The sequence below is a fragment of the Dendropsophus ebraccatus genome, chromosome 13, assembly GCF_027789765.1.
Source record: "Dendropsophus ebraccatus isolate aDenEbr1 chromosome 13, aDenEbr1.pat, whole genome shotgun sequence".
NCBI classification, from domain to species: domain Eukaryota; kingdom Metazoa; phylum Chordata; class Amphibia; order Anura; family Hylidae; genus Dendropsophus; species Dendropsophus ebraccatus.
The window spans coordinates 37228762-37244551 of NC_091466.1; the positions used below are offsets into that span (position 1 = coordinate 37228762).

General features: G+C 44.8%; 1 protein-coding gene across 3 annotated transcripts in view; it reads left to right on the plus strand.

Annotated features, from left to right (window-relative positions):
• The window catches only part of PEAR1 (platelet endothelial aggregation receptor 1), a 114008-nt gene that overhangs the window by 66238 nt on the left and 31980 nt on the right, over positions 1–15790 (plus strand). For all 3 annotated transcript variants that reach the window (XM_069949741.1, XM_069949742.1, XM_069949743.1), the window contains exons 5-8: positions 5711–5803; positions 9180–9426; positions 9530–9653; positions 14168–14304. In XM_069949741.1, coding sequence (XP_069805842.1) covers positions 5711–5803; positions 9180–9426; positions 9530–9653; positions 14168–14304 — 601 coding nt within the window. The remainder of the gene's footprint in view (positions 1–5710; positions 5804–9179; positions 9427–9529; positions 9654–14167; positions 14305–15790) is intronic.

A 15790-nucleotide genomic window follows, 5' to 3' on the forward strand; every position in this document is an offset into this window, starting at 1 on the left:
GACCCCAGATCAGCCCCCCGATCACCCTACCCGGGCGGCCATCAGATCCAAGATGGCCGCCCCCATCCCTGCGAACAAACGATGTTTGTTCGCAGGGCTGGAAATGAATAAGTGATCAAAGCCCCATGCTCTCCGCCACCGGAGGTAGCGGAGAGCATGGGGCAGTGATCGGGGACCCCCCCGTGTGGTCCTGGAGCAGGCGATCGGCGGTATATACTATATACCGCCGATCGCCTGTTCCCAGTGCTGATCAGCACTTTTTATCCCCTGTCACCATAAATCATTGGTGACAGGGGATAAAAAGTGTCACCGTGCCCCCCCCCCAAGTTGCCCCCCACCCCCCCAGTCACCCCCGTCCCCCAGTCACCCCCCCCTTCCCCACATACGTTACCTGATCCACGGAGCTCCGTCCTCCTCGACGTCCAGGCTGATTCTGAAGTGCGCATGCGCTCCAGAAGCAGTTAGCTCTGAAAATTTAAAGTGACAGAGACCAATTTGGTCTCTGTCACTGAACTATGATTACTGTGATAGAAAATATCACAGTAATCATAGTAATACAGTGAAAATTAATGTATAAAGTACAAAAAGTGACAAACATACAAAAAAATAAAACACACTTTTTATTATAGTAATAATTGCAGTTTACTCCCAGATTACCCCAAGCCCCCCCAAATTACCCGTAACCACCGCAGGTTGCCCATATCCGCCCCAGATTGCCCGTATCCACCCCAGATTGCCCGTAATCACCGCACGTTGCCCATAACCACCGCACGCTGCCCATAACCACCGCACGTTGCCACTAACCACCGCACGTTGCCACTAACCACCGCACGTTGCCACTAACCACCGCACGTTGCCACTAACCACCGCACGTTGCCCATAACCACCGCACGTTGCCTGTAACCAGCCCAAATTGCCAGTGAACCCCTCCAGATGGTTCGTAATCAGCCCCGATTGCCCGTAACCCCGCATATTGCACATAACCACCGCACGTTGCCTCTAACCACTGCACGTTGCCTCTAACTCACACACGTTGCCAGTGACCCCCTCCAGATTGCCGTAACCACCCAAAATTACATGTACCCACCCCTGATTACCTATAAGCACTTCCGTTTATCCGTAACCACCCCAGATTGTCTGTAACCACCCCATATTGCCCGTAACCACCGCAGATTGTCTGTAACCCCCCCAGGTTGCCCCTAATCACATGTAATTCCCCCCAGATTGCCTCTGACCACCGCACGTTTCCTCTGACCACCGCACGTTGCCTCTGACCACCGCACGTTGCCTCTGACCACCGCACGTTGCCCCCGACCACCGCACGTTGCCCCCGACCACCGCACGTTACAGGTTCCCATCCCAGATTACCTATAAGCACTTCAGTTTATCCGTAACCACCCTACGTTGCCCGTTACCACCCCTCGTTGCCCGTAACCACCGCAGGTTGCCCGTAACCACCGCAGGTTATCCGTAACCACCCCACATTACCTGTAATCTCATTTTTTTGGTATTTTAGTAACTGCGCTATTCTAATAACCATTACTAGCTGCGGTTTTGCTCCAGCAAATTGGCGCTCCCTTCCTTCTGAGCCCTGCTGTGTGCCCATACAGTGGTTTATGCCCACATATGGGGTACCGTTGTACTCAGGAGAACCTGCGTTACAGATTTTGGGGTACATTTTTTCTCCCATTCCTCGTGAAATTGAGAAATTTTAAACTAAACGAACATATATTGGAAAAATTCGAGTTTTTCATTTTTACTGTCTTATTTTGAATACTTTTCTCTAATACCTGTGGGGTCAAACCGCTCACTGCACCCCAAGATGAATTCTTTGAACGGTGTACTTTCCTAAATGGGGTGACTTTTGGGGGGGTTCTCTTCTGCTGACACTACAGGGGCACTGCAAACGCACCTGGCGCTCAGAAACTTCTTCGGAAAAATCTGCACTGAAAATGCTAATTGGCGCTCCTTCCCTTCTGAGCCCAGCTGGGTGCCCATACAGTGGTTTATGCCCACATATGGGGTACCGTTCTACTCAGGGGAACCTGCGTTACAGATTTGGGCATGCAGCTTCTCTCCTGTTCCTCGTGAAATTGAGAAATTTCAAACTAAACAAACATATTATTGGAAAAATTCAAGTTTTTCAATTTTACTGTCTTATTTTGAATACTTTCCTCTAATACCTGTGGGGTCAAAATGGTCACCACACCCCAAGATGAATTCTTTGAGGGGTGCACTTTCCAAAATGGGGTGACTTATGGGGGGGTTCTCTTCTGCGGACACTACAGGGACACTGCAAACGCACCTGGGGCTCAGAAACTTCTTCAGCAAAATCTGAACTGAAAATGCTAATTGGCGCTCCCTTCCTTCTGAGCCCTCCTGTGTGCCCATACAGTGGTTTATGCCCCCATATGGGGTACCGTTGTACTCAGGAGAACCTGCGTTACAAATTTTGGGGTGCGGATTCTCTCATGTTCCTTGTGAAATTGAGAAATTTTAAACTAAACGAACATATTATTGGAAAAATTCGAGTTTTTCATTTTTACTGTCTAATTTTAAATACTTTCCTCTAATACCTGTGGGGTCAAAATGGTCACCACACCCCAAGATGAATTCTTTGAGGGGTGTACTTTCCAAAATGGGGTGACTTTTGGGGGGGGTTCTCTTCTACGGACACTACAGGGGCTCTGCAAACGCACCTGGCGCTCAGAAACTTCTTCAGCAAAATCTGAACTGAAAATGCTAATTGGCGCTCCTTCCCTTCTGAGCCCCGCTGTGTGCCCATACAGTGGTTTATGCCCACATATGGGGTACCGTTGTACTCAGGAGAACCTGCGTTACAAATTTTGGGGTGCGGATTCTCTCATGTTCCTTGTGAAATTGAGAAATTAAAACTAAACGAACATATTATTGGAAAAATTCGAGTTTTTCATTTTTACTGTCTAATTTTAAATACTTTGCTCTAATACCTGTGGGGTCAAAATGGTCACCACACCCCAAGATGAATTCTTTGAGGGGTGTACTTTCCAAAATGGGGTGACTTATGGGGGGGTTCTCTTCTACGGGCACTACAGGGGCGCTGCAAACGCACCTGGCGCTCAGAAACTTCTTCAGCAAAATCTGCACTGAAAATGCTAATTGGCGCTCCTTCCCTTCTGAGCCCAGCTGGGTGCCCATACAGTGGTTTATGCCCACATATGGGGTACCGTTCTACTCAGGGGAACCTGCGTTACAGATTTGGGCATGCAGCTTCTCTCCTGTTCCTCGTGAAATTGAGAAATTTCAAACTAAACAAACATATTATTGGAAAAATTCAAGTTTTTCAATTTTACTGTCTTATTTTGAATACTTTCCTCTAATACCTGTGGGGTCAAAATGGTCACCACACCCCAAGATGAATTCTTTGAGGGATGCACTTTCCAAAATGGGGTGACTTATGGGGGGGGTTCTCTTCTGCGGACACTACAGGGACACTGCAAACGCACCTGGGGCTCAGAAACTTCTTCAGCAAAATCTGAACTGAAAATGCTAATTGGCGCTCCCTTCCTTCTGAGCCCTCCTGTGTGCCCATACAGTGGTTTATGCCCCCATATGGGGTACCGTTGTACTCAGGAGAACCTGCGCTACAAATTTTGGGGTGCGGATTCTCTCATGTTCCTTGTGAAATTGAGAAATTTTAAACTAAACGAACATATTATTGGAAAAATTCGAGTTTTTCATTTTTACTGTCTAATTTTAAATACTTTCCTCTAATACCTGTGGGGTCAAAATGGTCACCACACCCCAAGATGAATTCTTTGAGGGGTGTACTTTCCAAAATGGGGTGACTTTTGGGGGGGGTTCTCTTCTACGGACACTACAGGGGCTCTGCAAAAGCACCTGGCGCTCAGAAACTTCTTCAGCAAAATCTGAACTGAAAATGCTAATTGGCGCTCCTTCCCTTCTGAGCCCCGCTGTGTGCCCATACAGTGGTTTATGCCCACATATGGGGTACCGTTGTACTCAGGAGAACCTGCGTTACAAATTTTGGGGTGCGGATTCTCTCATGTTCCTTGTGAAATTGAGAAATTAAAACTAAACGAACATATTATTGGAAAAATTCGAGTTTTTCATTTTTACTGTCTAATTTTAAATACTTTGCTCTAATACCTGTGGGGTCAAAATGGTCACCACACCCCAAGATGAATTCTTTGAGGGGTGTACTTTCCAAAATGGGGTGACTTATGGGGGGGTTCTCTTCTACGGGCACTACAGGGGCGCTGCAAACGCACCTGGCGCTCAGAAACTTCTTCAGCAAAATCTGCACTGAAAATGCTAATTGGCGCTCCTTCCCTTCTGAGCCCCGCTGTGTGCCCATACAGTGGTTTACGCCCACATATGGGGTACCGTTGTACTCAAGAGAACCTGTGTTACAAATTGTGGGGTGCAGATTCTCTCATGTTCCTTTTGGAAAGGAGAAACTTTAATCTAAACATATATATTTTTGGAAAATTAAAATTTTCGATTTCTTTAAGGCCTAATTGTGAATACTTTCCTCCAGCCCCTGTAGGGTTAAAATGCTCATTATACCCCTAGATTAATTCTTTAAGGTGTCTAGTTTCCAAAATGGGGTCACTTATGGGGTTTTACAGCATACAAGCCTCCTAAATCAACTTAAAAAAAGAACTGGTCCCTAAAAAAAAAATCAGTTTTGGAAACTTTCACAAAATGTGATAATTTGCTAATAAATTTCTAAGCCCCATAACAGCCTAAAAAAGTAAAATATGTTTCCCAAATTATGCCAGAATAAAGAGGACATATTGGTAATGTGATTTAGTAACTAATTTATGTGCTATGACTTCCTTTTTTAGAAGCAGAGAATTTCAGAAGTTCATAAAATGCAAAATTTTCAAATTTTTCATGATATTTTGATGTTTTTCACAAAAAACACACAAAGTAGTGACCAAATTTTGCCACTAATATAAAGTGCCATATGTGACAAAAAAACAGTCTCAGAATCGCTAGCATACGTTAAAGCATCACTGAGCTATAAGCGCATAAAGTGAGACAGGTCAGATTTTGAAAAATGAGCCTGGTCATTAAGGCCAAAACAGGCTGCGGAGGCAAGGGGTTAAAGGGGTTATCCGGTTAGGTGAAATCCATGTTAAATCATCCCCCTCATAAATGTCATTAGCTTTTGTCTCCTTCCCTCAGTTTTTAACTGCTGCTTTCTGCTAAAGACATAAAAATCATCTCTGCTTTCTGAAGGAAGGAGACAGAAAATGTAAAAACATGTATGGAATGAAGTGTTAGTCTCCAGGAGGGGGTGATTCAACATATATTTTACCTAACTGGATAACCCCTTTAAAGGAACACACCAGACAGAGATAATACTCTGTATTTTACCTAGTGCAGGATCAGAGGTCAAATCACAGGGATCATTCTCTGTGGTGTCATACACCACCTCCTTCTCTAAACCCCTCTGGCAGCTCTGATATGGGTGTTCCTTTAAGAATTTTACATTTAATAGGGTGGCTCCTGACTTTGTATCTCCCCAGCTCCAGACCCTAAGTTTGAAACTCTGATGTCTAATGTGTAACACACACTTAAGAAGCAATAATCACATCTGATATGTCTGATATTTTATAATTGATCCACACCCAAATGTAACCAATATTAGATATGCTATGATGCTTACATTGAATGGTCTGATGACCTATAATCTTTGCAGCACATTGCAGCAGGGAGTGTGTACACGGCCGATGTGAAGCACCGAATCAGTGCCAATGTGAACCAAACTGGCGAGGAAAAGATTGCTCTAGTGGTAAGCTACGTTTGTTAATTTAAAGAAATTTAAAGGGCCTGTTGTGACTACCAGGTGGCTGATGTATATGTGCCATATATTTAGGTCAATATATCTAGCTATTATAGTGGAAGCAATAGATGTCATTCTGTGTATTAGATGCCAAACTGTGCTTATTCTATTTCCTTTATCCCCAAAAGTGTACTGTGTTACCCTTTATATGTTCTCAGTTAATTGTGGACTGAAGCCATGGCCTGGGAAAGACATCCCCCACTGAATATTCCCAGGCAGAAATTTCCCTTGGGATTTTTTTCCTCCTTTTTTTATTAGAGAATAACGGTTTTGACAGAATAAATAATTCTATTTTCATAATTCGAAGCATCTGATGTTCTAGTGTATTATGGGAAGTAAAAATATCTGTCCCCATACTGGTAAATAAACCACAGTCAAATGTCAAATGCTGTTGATGGGATTTTAGCAACTAGAACAAGGGCAAAATGTGGAGAAAATGATAACAACAATCTATCCATCTATATATTAAATCTATCATATAACTTTCATAAGTTATATCATGTTTCCTCCATTCAAACATTTAGTTAGAAAAATTCAGCCAGTGTTTGATAACTGTTAAAAACGTATTCCTTCAAAAGTTCCATATCAAAAAATTACAAGTCCATATCAGCAAATTCCAGGGTCCACATGACAATGAACACAATGTACAGATAATAAAACTCCCTCAAACACATTTCTGGTCAAATGGTCATCTTAGTCATGACTAGAACGAAAGAGAAAGCATAGCAGTGGAAACAGGCGTCTTCACCTACTGTACTTCCCACAATGATAAATCCCTTACTGCTTAATATAACACACAGATAATATGTTGTTTGATATCAAATTCATCTTATGACTGAGGCCATTGGTGCATGATTAAAAGGTGCATACACATATTCAATGTATACAGTAAACAAATGTGTCACTAATTCATCTTGTGTCCAGGGACAGTCAGACCTAGCAATTTATGTGAAGGACAGAAAGCGGATGGTGCACAATCCTGAAAGAGAGGCGACAGTACGATTCATACACTTAGGTTATGTTCACACTGAGTAATATAGGCAGAATTCAGTGGCAAAGCTCTCTGCCGCGGAATCCCGTCTGCCTCAGTGTCTCTATGAAATGGCTCACATGCCTCCACTCTCGCTGCTCTCCGCTCAAAGAATTGACATGTCACTTCTTTGAGCGGAGAGCGATGGAAGCGGAGGCGCGCAAGCCATCCCATAGAGACTCTGTGTGACACTGAGGCAGGTGGAATTCCACGGTGGAGAGCTCTGCTGCAGAATTCCACCTATGTTACATACCCTTAAGAGGTAAAGGAAATGCAGCACTCACCTTGCAGCTTTTTTCAGGCTTTACTGCAGGTTACAAAACCATAGTTGGAGCATTTCCTTTACCTCTTCAGTGCATGAATTGTGACCATACATATTACCACCATACTGTTACTGACCAAAATTCAGTATACTAAGAAGAATAATAGCAACATTACCAAGGGACAAATATTACCACCACATAATAACTATTACCACCACTCTGCTACTGGATAAAATCCACTGTACAAAGATCACTATCCCCTCAATAGCAGATGGCCCCCTATCTGTGGAACATCCATCCATATAGTACATGACATGTGCAGCCCCTCATAATAGTTGTGCCCCTTGTGCAGCCCCTCTAGAGAAGATTACCCTCCTCTGTTTAGTTTCCATGTAGTAGACAGGCGGAGTGTTAAATATGCTGCCTGTACTAGGGGTCCTGGCTACATTTACTCCGTCAACTGCATGTACATCTTAAAGACTCGCACACACAAGTGAATAATGTGTTCAGCTGGTACAGGTGTCCTGGGTCAGCCCTGCAGCAGAGCTAACAAAGCAGTCGAGGACCAACGAAGGATCCTCTGGTGGGCCAGTCTGTCACTAAAAATGTGTATGCAATGTAGAGTCATTAACAGTTTGCTGTTTTCCCAGTCAGTAGTTTGGCTTTGGTCAGTCTAGTTATCATAATTGGGGAACATCTTTTGTTCATATATGTATATGGGGAATATTTTTGGTTATTTAACCCCTAGACGACCCAGGGCGTATAGTTACACCATGGAAGTCTGTCCCCAGACGACCTAGGGCGTAACTGTACGCCCTGGGTGTTTCTCCCCCTGTCACTTACCGATCGGGACCCCCGCAGTGTGACTGCGGGGGTCCCGATCGGTAAAACGGGCCGCCGGAGGTCTCTCACCTGCCTCTGTGCAGTCCGATCGGCGATCTGCTACACTAAGCCTGCACAGGCAGGCTCAATGAGCAGATCGCCGATAACACTGATCAATGCTATGCCTATGGCATAGCATTCATCAGAGTAGAAATCAAACTAATCTATGTAAAAGTCCCCCAAAGGGACTTCAAATGTGTAAAAAAAAAAAAGTTAAAAACACTAACACACTACCCCAAAACCCCTCCCCCAATAAAAGTTGAAATCACCCCCCTTTCCCATTATATAAATAAAACATATAAAAATAAATAAACAAATAAACATATAATATACTGTAGCGTGCGTAATTGTCCGATCTATTAAAATATAACAAGTGTCATTGCGAACGGTAAACGGCGTACACGAAAAGAGGGAAAAAAGTGCACGGATTACCGATTTTATGTTACATTACATATAAAAAAAAAATTAATAAAAAGTGATCAAAACGTCCGATCTTCACAAATATGGTATTAATAAAAACTAGAGATCATGGCGGGAAAAATGACACCCCATACAGCCCCGTAGGTGAAAAAATAAAACCGTTATAAGCGTCACAATAGGCCCATTTTATTTATAATTAATTGCCAAAAAAAAGGATTTCATTTAAAAAAAATATATAACATTAGAGAATCTCCGTAAACCTGCATATGGTTGTGTTCGGGCTGACCTATAGAGTAATAGTATCATGTCGCTTTTACCATATAGTGCATTACGTAGACACAGGAACCCCCCAAACGTTACCATATTGCATTCTTTTTTGCGATTTCACCAATTTATATCTTCATAAATAATATATTTGGAATTCCATCATACATGTTATGGTAAAATGAATGACGCCATTACAAAGTACAACTATTTCTGTAACAAATAAGCCATTACATGGCCTTGTAGATAAAAAACTGAAAGTGCTAGAGCTCTTAGAAGGGGAGGACGGAAAAACGGAAACACTAAGATCAAAATTTGCGCGGTCCACTGGGTCATTTTGGGCCTGGTCCTCAAAGGGTTAACATGCTTTGAATGGGGCCTGTCTAGGCGATTATGAATTACATGGATGACTATGCATATGTTGTGGTATTCACCCATTCATTATATACCCTTATTATAATTCCAGCCTGTGAACCTCATTTATGGGGACCAAAATGCAACAATACCTGTAATTGCCAGAACAATGGGGTATGTGACCCTGTTTCAGGATCCTGCATTTGCCCTCCAGGATACAAGGACTCATTCTGTGAAAAGCCATGCGATCCTGGCACCTATGGATTAAATTGCCTACTTGATTGCCAGTGTATGAACGGCGCCAATTGTGAACCTCAAAATGGAACATGTATATGTCCAGAAGGATTTACAGGGCCATAGTAAGTATTTGTCTGCTATAGTACAACAATTCCCAGCACAACAGTTACCTATATTTTTTTTCCACACAAAAGGAAAGAAACTATGCTTCTGTTCTTTTTACAGCTGTGAGATCAGATGCAAAGAAGTTCAACCTTCAAAGTACCAATGTCCAGAATTTTGCCCATGCCAGAGTGGAGGCATCTGTAACCAAAGCACTGGGGATTGCAGCTGTCCGCCAGGATGGATGGTGAGACCTTGTGATCAGTATTGCCAGCCATGATCAGAGAAAAAAGCCAGCGTCGAGGGCCCCAGTTACCAGATGCAGTGCCCTCACATAGAGCAAGCCGAAGTGTTCTCGTATACAGTAGATTGAGCCAGATCGAGCTCCCATATAGTGCCAGTCAAGTAGCTTCAACATACAGTGGCAGCCATTGTGTCTTCAAAATAGGAACAGCCACAGGGCCACCATAATATAAACAGAAATGTTAGGACGGGGACTGGGAAGACAAATAGACAGTGCAGTCCCTGCCGATGACACCCGCCCCAGCTGTCCCTACCTGATTGCCACACTCTGCCCTAGGTGGCAGCGGACAGCTTGGCGGCGTTCCCTCACCTGCGGTAAAGTGAGGCACACAAAACAAGACAAGACTAATACACACAATAAAGGGGTAGTCAGTAGTCCAAGTCAGCAACGTTCTGTATACTCAGGTACAAAATCAGAGTCCAAAAGAATAGTCGAGGTCCAAAAGCCAGAGGTCAGGAAAACAGGATAAACAGGTCAGAGGAATGCTCTAGTGTTACTCTAGTGTTACTAGGCTCTTTCACAGGCAAGGAACTTGTGGCAAGTGATTGTACTTATAGGACTAGAAGTCCCAGACCAGCCCAGATACTGACATCTGACTGGAAGAGTCAGCTGTCAGTTAAATCACTGAGATCACAAACACCTAGTGCTGATCTGCAGAGGGAGTGCAGCCATGGACTCTCCTACATCCAGGAATAGCAGAGAAGAGAAAAAAAAAAATCAAAAGCAGCCTGACTGCTATGGACGCCGTGCTGAACGCACGGCTCGAGTCCTAACAGAACCCCCTCCTTTGAGGAGGGGCCTCCGGACCCTCACAAGGACCTCCAGGCTTAGTAGGGAATGTTAAATAAAATTTCCTAAGTAAGTCAGGGGCATGGAGATCTCGTGCAGTCACCCAAGTACGCTCCTCGGGGCCATAACCCTTCCAGTGGACCAGATATTGGACAGAGTTGCGCATCCTCCTAGAGTCTAGGATGCGCTCGATCTCAAACTCGATTTCTCCTTGGACAACCACTGGAGGGGGAGGAGAGCAAGCAACCGCTGGAGGAGTGTATTTTTTTAGCAGACTTTTGTGAAAGACTGGATGTACCCTCAGCGAGCGTGGCAATTGTAACTTGTACGAGACGGGATTGAGCATTTCAACAATGGGAAAGGGTCCGATAAATCTGGGGGCCAACTTAGCAGATGGTACCCGGAGATGCAGATTTTTAGTAGAAAGCCATACACTCTCTCCCACAACATAGTCAGGCCCGGGACGGCGCTTACAATTGGCAAACAATGTGTGTTGTTTTTGTGAGGCAGTTAGAGTCGCCAGACTCTCTGCCCACACTGTGCACAGTTTTTGTGTTAAGTCTTTAACAGATGGAAAGTGTGTTTCAGAATTTGGTAATGCGGAAAATCTAGGGTGGAAAGCATAATTACAGAAGAATGGTGTTTGTTGAGTAGAGGCATTGACATGATTATTAAAGGCGAATTCTGCCATGGGCAGATACTCGGACCACTTGTACTGATTGTCAGATACATAACATCTCAAATATTGAATCACAGATTGGTTCATGCGCTCCGTCTGACCATTGGTCTCCGGATGGAACACCGACGAATGTGACAAGGAAATACCTAGATGATCACAGAATGCCCTCCAGAATCTAGATACGAACTGCACACCACGGTCAGATACTATGTTGGTGGGTATACCATGTAGTCGAAGGACGTGACGCGTAAACAATTTAGCTAGAGTTTTGGCATTAGGAAGTTTCTTTAAAGCCACCAAGTGACACATTTTGCTAAAACGGTGCCCATCAACCCAGAGTACCGTCTTCCCCTGTGACGGAGGAAGATCAGTAATGAAATCCATCGAGAGATGGGACCAAGGACGAGCAGGCAATGGCATGGGTTGCAATAACCCTTTTGGCAGAGACCTTGGGGTTTTAGTTCGAGCACATATCTCACAAGACTTGACATTTTCCTTTACACCTTTCTGCCATGATGGCCACCAACACGAACGGGACAGTAAACAACCTGTGCTGGCAATACCAGGATGACCCGCTAGACTAGATCCATGCACCTCTTTCAGAACTGCTAACCTCAGATTCAAGGGCACAAATAACCTGTCCGTAGGGACATCTGGTGGTGCGTCCCCCTGGGAACTCAGGATAGCATTAGTTAGATCAACGTATGTATTCGCGCATCGACTCTTGTTCTGGGGGGGACAGATTGAAAATGAGGCCTTTAGGGAACCTGGCCCCAGACACCAGATCGATAGCGCAGTCATACGGACGGTGAGGAGGCAAGGCGTCAGCAATGGCCTCTTTAAAAACGTCAGCATAATCGGAAATTAACCTGGGTAGATTAGCAGCCTCTCCGACTGAACCCAAAACAGGAACTACCTGAGTCAAATGGGAACCACAAGAGCTACCCCACTTTATCAGCTCTGTGGTCCTCCAATTGAACACTGGGTTGTGCTGACATAACCAAGGTAACCCTAAAATGATATCGGCAGCCAATTTATCTAAAACAAAAAATGACACCTTCTCCTGGTGGAGGCACCCAACCTGCATAGAGACCTCTGGAGTGCAACACGTCACTGCTCCGCCTCTCAAGGGGGCAGAATCAGCTCCAGCCACAGTGAATGGACAACATAGGGGCACCAACTCCAGGCCTAAAGACTCAGCCACCGAAGCACGAACAAAACTCAGGGCGGCACCTGAATCCACCATTGCTGTGCAGGAAAGAACTACATTATTTGACACCAGGGTAACAGACAACAGAAACTTGTCAAACTTTTTTAGAGGTACCCGGGTGCCTGAGAGACCCTCTGGACCATCACCCAGGCACTGGCGTTTCCCGACTTCAGGGATGGCTTTGATAGACACATCTTCGGAAGGTGACCTGCCTTCCAAGCAGATTGAGTGCTCCATCCTGTACGCCCTTCTAGCTGAGGTGTTAACCAGGACCATGGGCTCATCGGGAACCCCGGAAGCAGACGATTCTGTCACATTGGAAAAGGGATTTGGGGACTGGCTGGACCTTGGTCGACTTGAAGTCGCCCCCATTTTTTCCTGTTTCCTTTCCCTTAGTCTGCGGTCAATAGTCATGGCTAGTGTCATGTAGCCACTAAGGGAGTCGGGAGTGGGATGGCTAACCATAATGTCCTTTATAGCATCAGACAGACCCTGACGAAATAAAGTTTTTAGTGGGGAGTCCTGCCATCCAGTCAGGGTACACCATTGCCGGAACTCCGCACAATATTCTTCTGCGGTGCGACGGCCCTGCTTGATGGATAGGAGATGGCACTCCGCCACTGCAACCCGGTTTGGATCATTATAAATCTGGCCAAGGGAAGTGAAAAACGTCTCCACCGAATTCCATTCAGGAGCGTCTGAAGGAAGGGCCAAGGCCCAATCCTGCGGGGGACCTTGGAGAAGGGAGACTATCAGGGCAACCCTTTCACCATCGGAAACAAAAGGGTTAAACCTAAAATATAAATAGCAGGATTCTCTGAAGGTCCGGTGTTTGTCAGCATTTTGGTCTTATGTCTTACCACTTGAACAGGTGCTGTTACTGGGGTCTAAGTCTCTGCTGGCCCTCTAATTGGGTAGTCAACGCTTCGAGGCGGTCGGCGACCGAAGTATCAGTACTCATGCCGCTCACCTTGGTTTACTGCGGTTTTTGTGGGCCTGTGAAAATGTTAGGACGGGGACTGGGAAGACAAATAGACAGTGCAGTCCCTGGTGATGACACCCGCCCCAGCTGTCCCTACCTGATTGCCACACTCTGCCCTAGGCGGCAGCGGACAACTTGGCGTCGTTCCCTCACCTGCGGTAAAGTGAGGCACACAAGACAAGACTAATACACACAATAAAGGGGTAGTCAGTAGTCCAAGTCAGCAACGTTCTGTATACTCAGGTACAAAATCAGTCCAAAAGAATAGTCGAGGTCCAAAAGCCAGAGGTCAGGAAAACAGGATAAACAGGTCAGAGGAATGCTAGATCAAGATACACTAGTGTTACTAGGCTCTTTCACAGGCAAGGAACTTGTGGCAAGTGATTGTACTTATAGGACTAGAAGTCCCAGACCAGCCCAGATACTGACATCTGACTGGAAGAGTCAGCTGTCAGTTAAATCACTGAGATCACAAACACCTAGTGCTGATCTGCAGAGGGAGTGCAGCCATGGACACTCCTACATCCAGGAATAGCAGAGAAAAAAAAAATCAAAAGCAGCCTGACTGCTATGGACGCCGTGCTGAACGCACAGCTCGAGTCCTAACAAGAAAGTTCCAGTGGTGTGCCAGTCACAATATGGGATCCTTGTGAACACATAGCACCAATGTAGCCCCTCCTGTGGTTTTCTTTACACATCTAACAGTGTGATAACCCACAGTAGTTTATTGGCATGATCATGTATGGTTTATGGTGCCTCAGAACATATGACACAGTGTAATTCTGTTTTCCCTACAGGGCCCTATGTGTTCCATCCCATGCCCCCCTGGATACTTTGGACCTGGATGTAAACAGAAATGCCCTTGTCACAATGGTGGACAGTGTGATCCAGATAATGGGCAATGTCACTGCTCTCATGGGTACACAGGGGAAGGGTAAGTGCCAATGGTCTGTTCAATTTATTATTAATATTAATGTCAAGTAGTTATCGTTCCAATATTATCCTGCTCTACATAAATGGGTCCACATATTACTGCTTTAACACTGCCCTATGGCAGAATACAGCTAATATAATACTGTACAAAAGTAAACATAATACTTTCACTGGAAGCCACAAAAATCTGTTCTAAGACATCAGGACCAAGCCAATTAAAATTTTTAAAGGGGAACTATCAGCAGGTTAGACAAATGAAACCTGCCCATGTGTCCCTATTGCACAGGAGACACAGAGGAGGAAGGTATGTCTTCTAACTTCCTTCTGGGTGCAGTTCCAATGCAGTTAGTTGTGTGCACCGCAGTACTGTGAGATTATTAAAAGCATTGGGGCAGCTGTTAGGAACATTGTCTGCCCCCATAGCGCTAATCTGGCCCACTGCAGCCAGACCACTCTATTCATTATCATTAGAAAGGGCGGGCCAGACGGGGCCGGATCGGCGCTATGGGGACGGACAGTGCTCTTAATGGGTGCCCCAGTGCTCCTAAAGGTCTCATCGGACCATCAGATACATAAAAAAAAACAGAAGCGCACTATAGTGTGGTATCTTCAGTGGATCAAGAGACAGGTGTTGTTCATTAAATGGAAATTAACCTGGTTGGGTTGTGCTGAACTAGGCACAACTCTATGAAGCGTTTGTATTGAGCAGAAGTTTGAGCTTGATAAAGATGCCAGATCAGCGTTTAAACACATTGCTCTTTTCTACTGTACATTTTATCAGAGTGTGCAATAAAGTGGTGCTTTTATTAGCAACAAGAGTCCCTATTCCTGCGCCAAGGCTGAAAAGTTGATCCAATTGGTGGATGTAAGTTGGTGTCTCATCGGACCATGAGCACATGACTAACTGCACCAGAACAGCACAGTGTAGGAAGGTATGAGAAATAACTTCCTCCTCGGCATCTCCTGTACAATAGGCACATATCAGCAGGTTGGATTTGTCTAACCTGCTGATAGTTCCGCTTAAAACTTTTATTTTTCTTCTTGTATTCTTAGGCCTTTGTTTCACGTTCCATGCAAATCAATAAATACGGTCAACGTGCTGCTGAGTAAGGAGCCCTCCTCCGCATCATCATTCATTATGTCAGTCAAATGTGAATTTACAGTACCAGAAAAGTGAAATGCTCTTCCCTAGGAGGTGTACCTCCGAGTTCAAAGGCAGCCGACTCACAAGCCAATTGCCAAGCTAGTACTTCACTAGTACTGTAAATTCACTCATCAATAATACCAGGAGCTCAAAAACTGTTTAAATCTGCGTGCTACTGTGCTGACACAGCCGCATGGTTGTGTCAGTACTGTAGTGCGAGTATTTAAACTGATCTTACTAAAATCCCTGCCCCCATGTCCCATATCTCTGGCGAATCTAAGGGTGCCATTTAACTGGAGCTGGTATAGATTTTTGCCATCATTTACATCTGCTTATGTTGCTT